The sequence below is a fragment of the Pundamilia nyererei genome, unplaced genomic scaffold, assembly GCF_000239375.1.
Source record: "Pundamilia nyererei isolate P.nyererei 1_Seehausen unplaced genomic scaffold, PunNye1.0 scaffold00062, whole genome shotgun sequence".
Lineage (NCBI taxonomy): Eukaryota > Metazoa > Chordata > Actinopteri > Cichliformes > Cichlidae > Pundamilia > Pundamilia nyererei.
Window position 1 is genome coordinate 1,751,483 of NW_005187463.1, and position 1,382 is coordinate 1,752,864.

Genomic DNA, 1,382 nt, shown 5'->3' on the forward strand with positions numbered 1-1,382 from the left:
TATATATGTATGTAGCTTCACTTTTGCATTCTATTTATTATTAATGCATTCAATTTGCATGCTTATGTTTCTCTTTGAGTACAAAAAATCACTGTCTATAAATTCTGTTTGATCTATATTGAGCAGAATTGTTACATAACTAAATATGGAACTGGTAATACTGCACAAAAGGAGCAAAATTCAATAAAACTTACAGCTAACTGCTTTCTCTGTAGATCAAGAGCTCCTCGCTGTCTCACAAGACAGAAAGGAAGGTGATGATCAGCATGAAATGGCTCTCCCACCATCTGCCTTCAACTGCGTTCTTTATGGCCTTCCCAACTTGATTGTCATGTGATAATCTGGATATCCTTAACTGAAGCTTCTTTATTTAAGAAAAAGATTGTTGATCCGTCACTTACTTAGACATTTTTGGTCTCAGTAGTGATTTTACTACTCATGGTAGTGCCCAACTCTATAAAATAAAAATGTTACTTCACAGCAAACAAAAAATAAAAGCTTTTAGTGCTTGGGGAGTTGATACCTTCCAGTGATTTATCCTCTTTATGATTGATGTCTGTACCTGTGGGACCACGGCAATAAAATAAATTTAGAAGTTTGAAAGAATAATCCACTGTTTCTAGCAGAGGTACCCGAAGTGTGCAGGTGGGTGTTACAGGTTTTACTGTGCTACATCTAGCTTTAGTTTATTTTTTGCAGCAGTTGCAAACTACCAAAGTATCATTAATGTCTTTGCCTCGTCTTTGCAATGGCATACAGAACCTGCATATTAATGTGAGATTGGGTGGTGTAGTGGCTAATATTGTTACGTCATAACAAGAAAAGGTCCTGGATCAAATGTACCGGCTGTTCACTCCAGGTGCTGTGGCTGCCTCTCACGGTCCAAAGGCGTGAATATTAGCTTAATTGGTCATTTTAAATTGTGAATGATTGTCTTTCACTATGTGATGGCCCTGCAGTAGACTGGTGAACTGTCCAGGGTATAGTCTGCCTTTCTCCCTGTGAAAGCTGGGATAAGCTCCAGCACCCCTACAACCCTAAACTGGATGAGTGATTAAGAAAATAAATGGGTAGATGAATTTGAGAACGGAGCCTGAAAACAGTGGCTGATAGTGTGGCTTAGTCTTGACTGTAGTTAAGTAGCTTCACTACAGTTCTGTTATTGCTTTTTCTCAGAATCTCACCTATAGAGTATAACCAGTCGATGCTGATTTAGTCTCTTCTACACAGCATCTACCAGAGTTCTTTTGTTTTCCCATGTCAGGCTGTCAGCTTATTTGATTCTTACAGAAGCATACAGTGAAGCTTAAAATAACTGTAAATGCGTACACTCATTTTAGTTTAAAGAGTGTCTTTATCAGACATTCCAGTACTCTACATTT

General features: G+C 38.1%; 1 protein-coding gene across 1 annotated transcript in view; it reads left to right on the plus strand.

The window, feature by feature from the left end:
• The window catches only part of cfap46 (cilia and flagella associated protein 46), a 63,725-nt gene extending 63,388 nt beyond the window's left edge, over positions 1–337 (plus strand). Inside the window, exon 58 of the mRNA XM_005735163.1 lies at positions 216–337. Coding sequence (XP_005735220.1) covers positions 216–337 — 122 coding nt within the window. The remainder of the gene's footprint in view (positions 1–215) is intronic.
• The last annotated feature ends 1,045 nt before the right edge of the window (positions 338–1,382 follow it).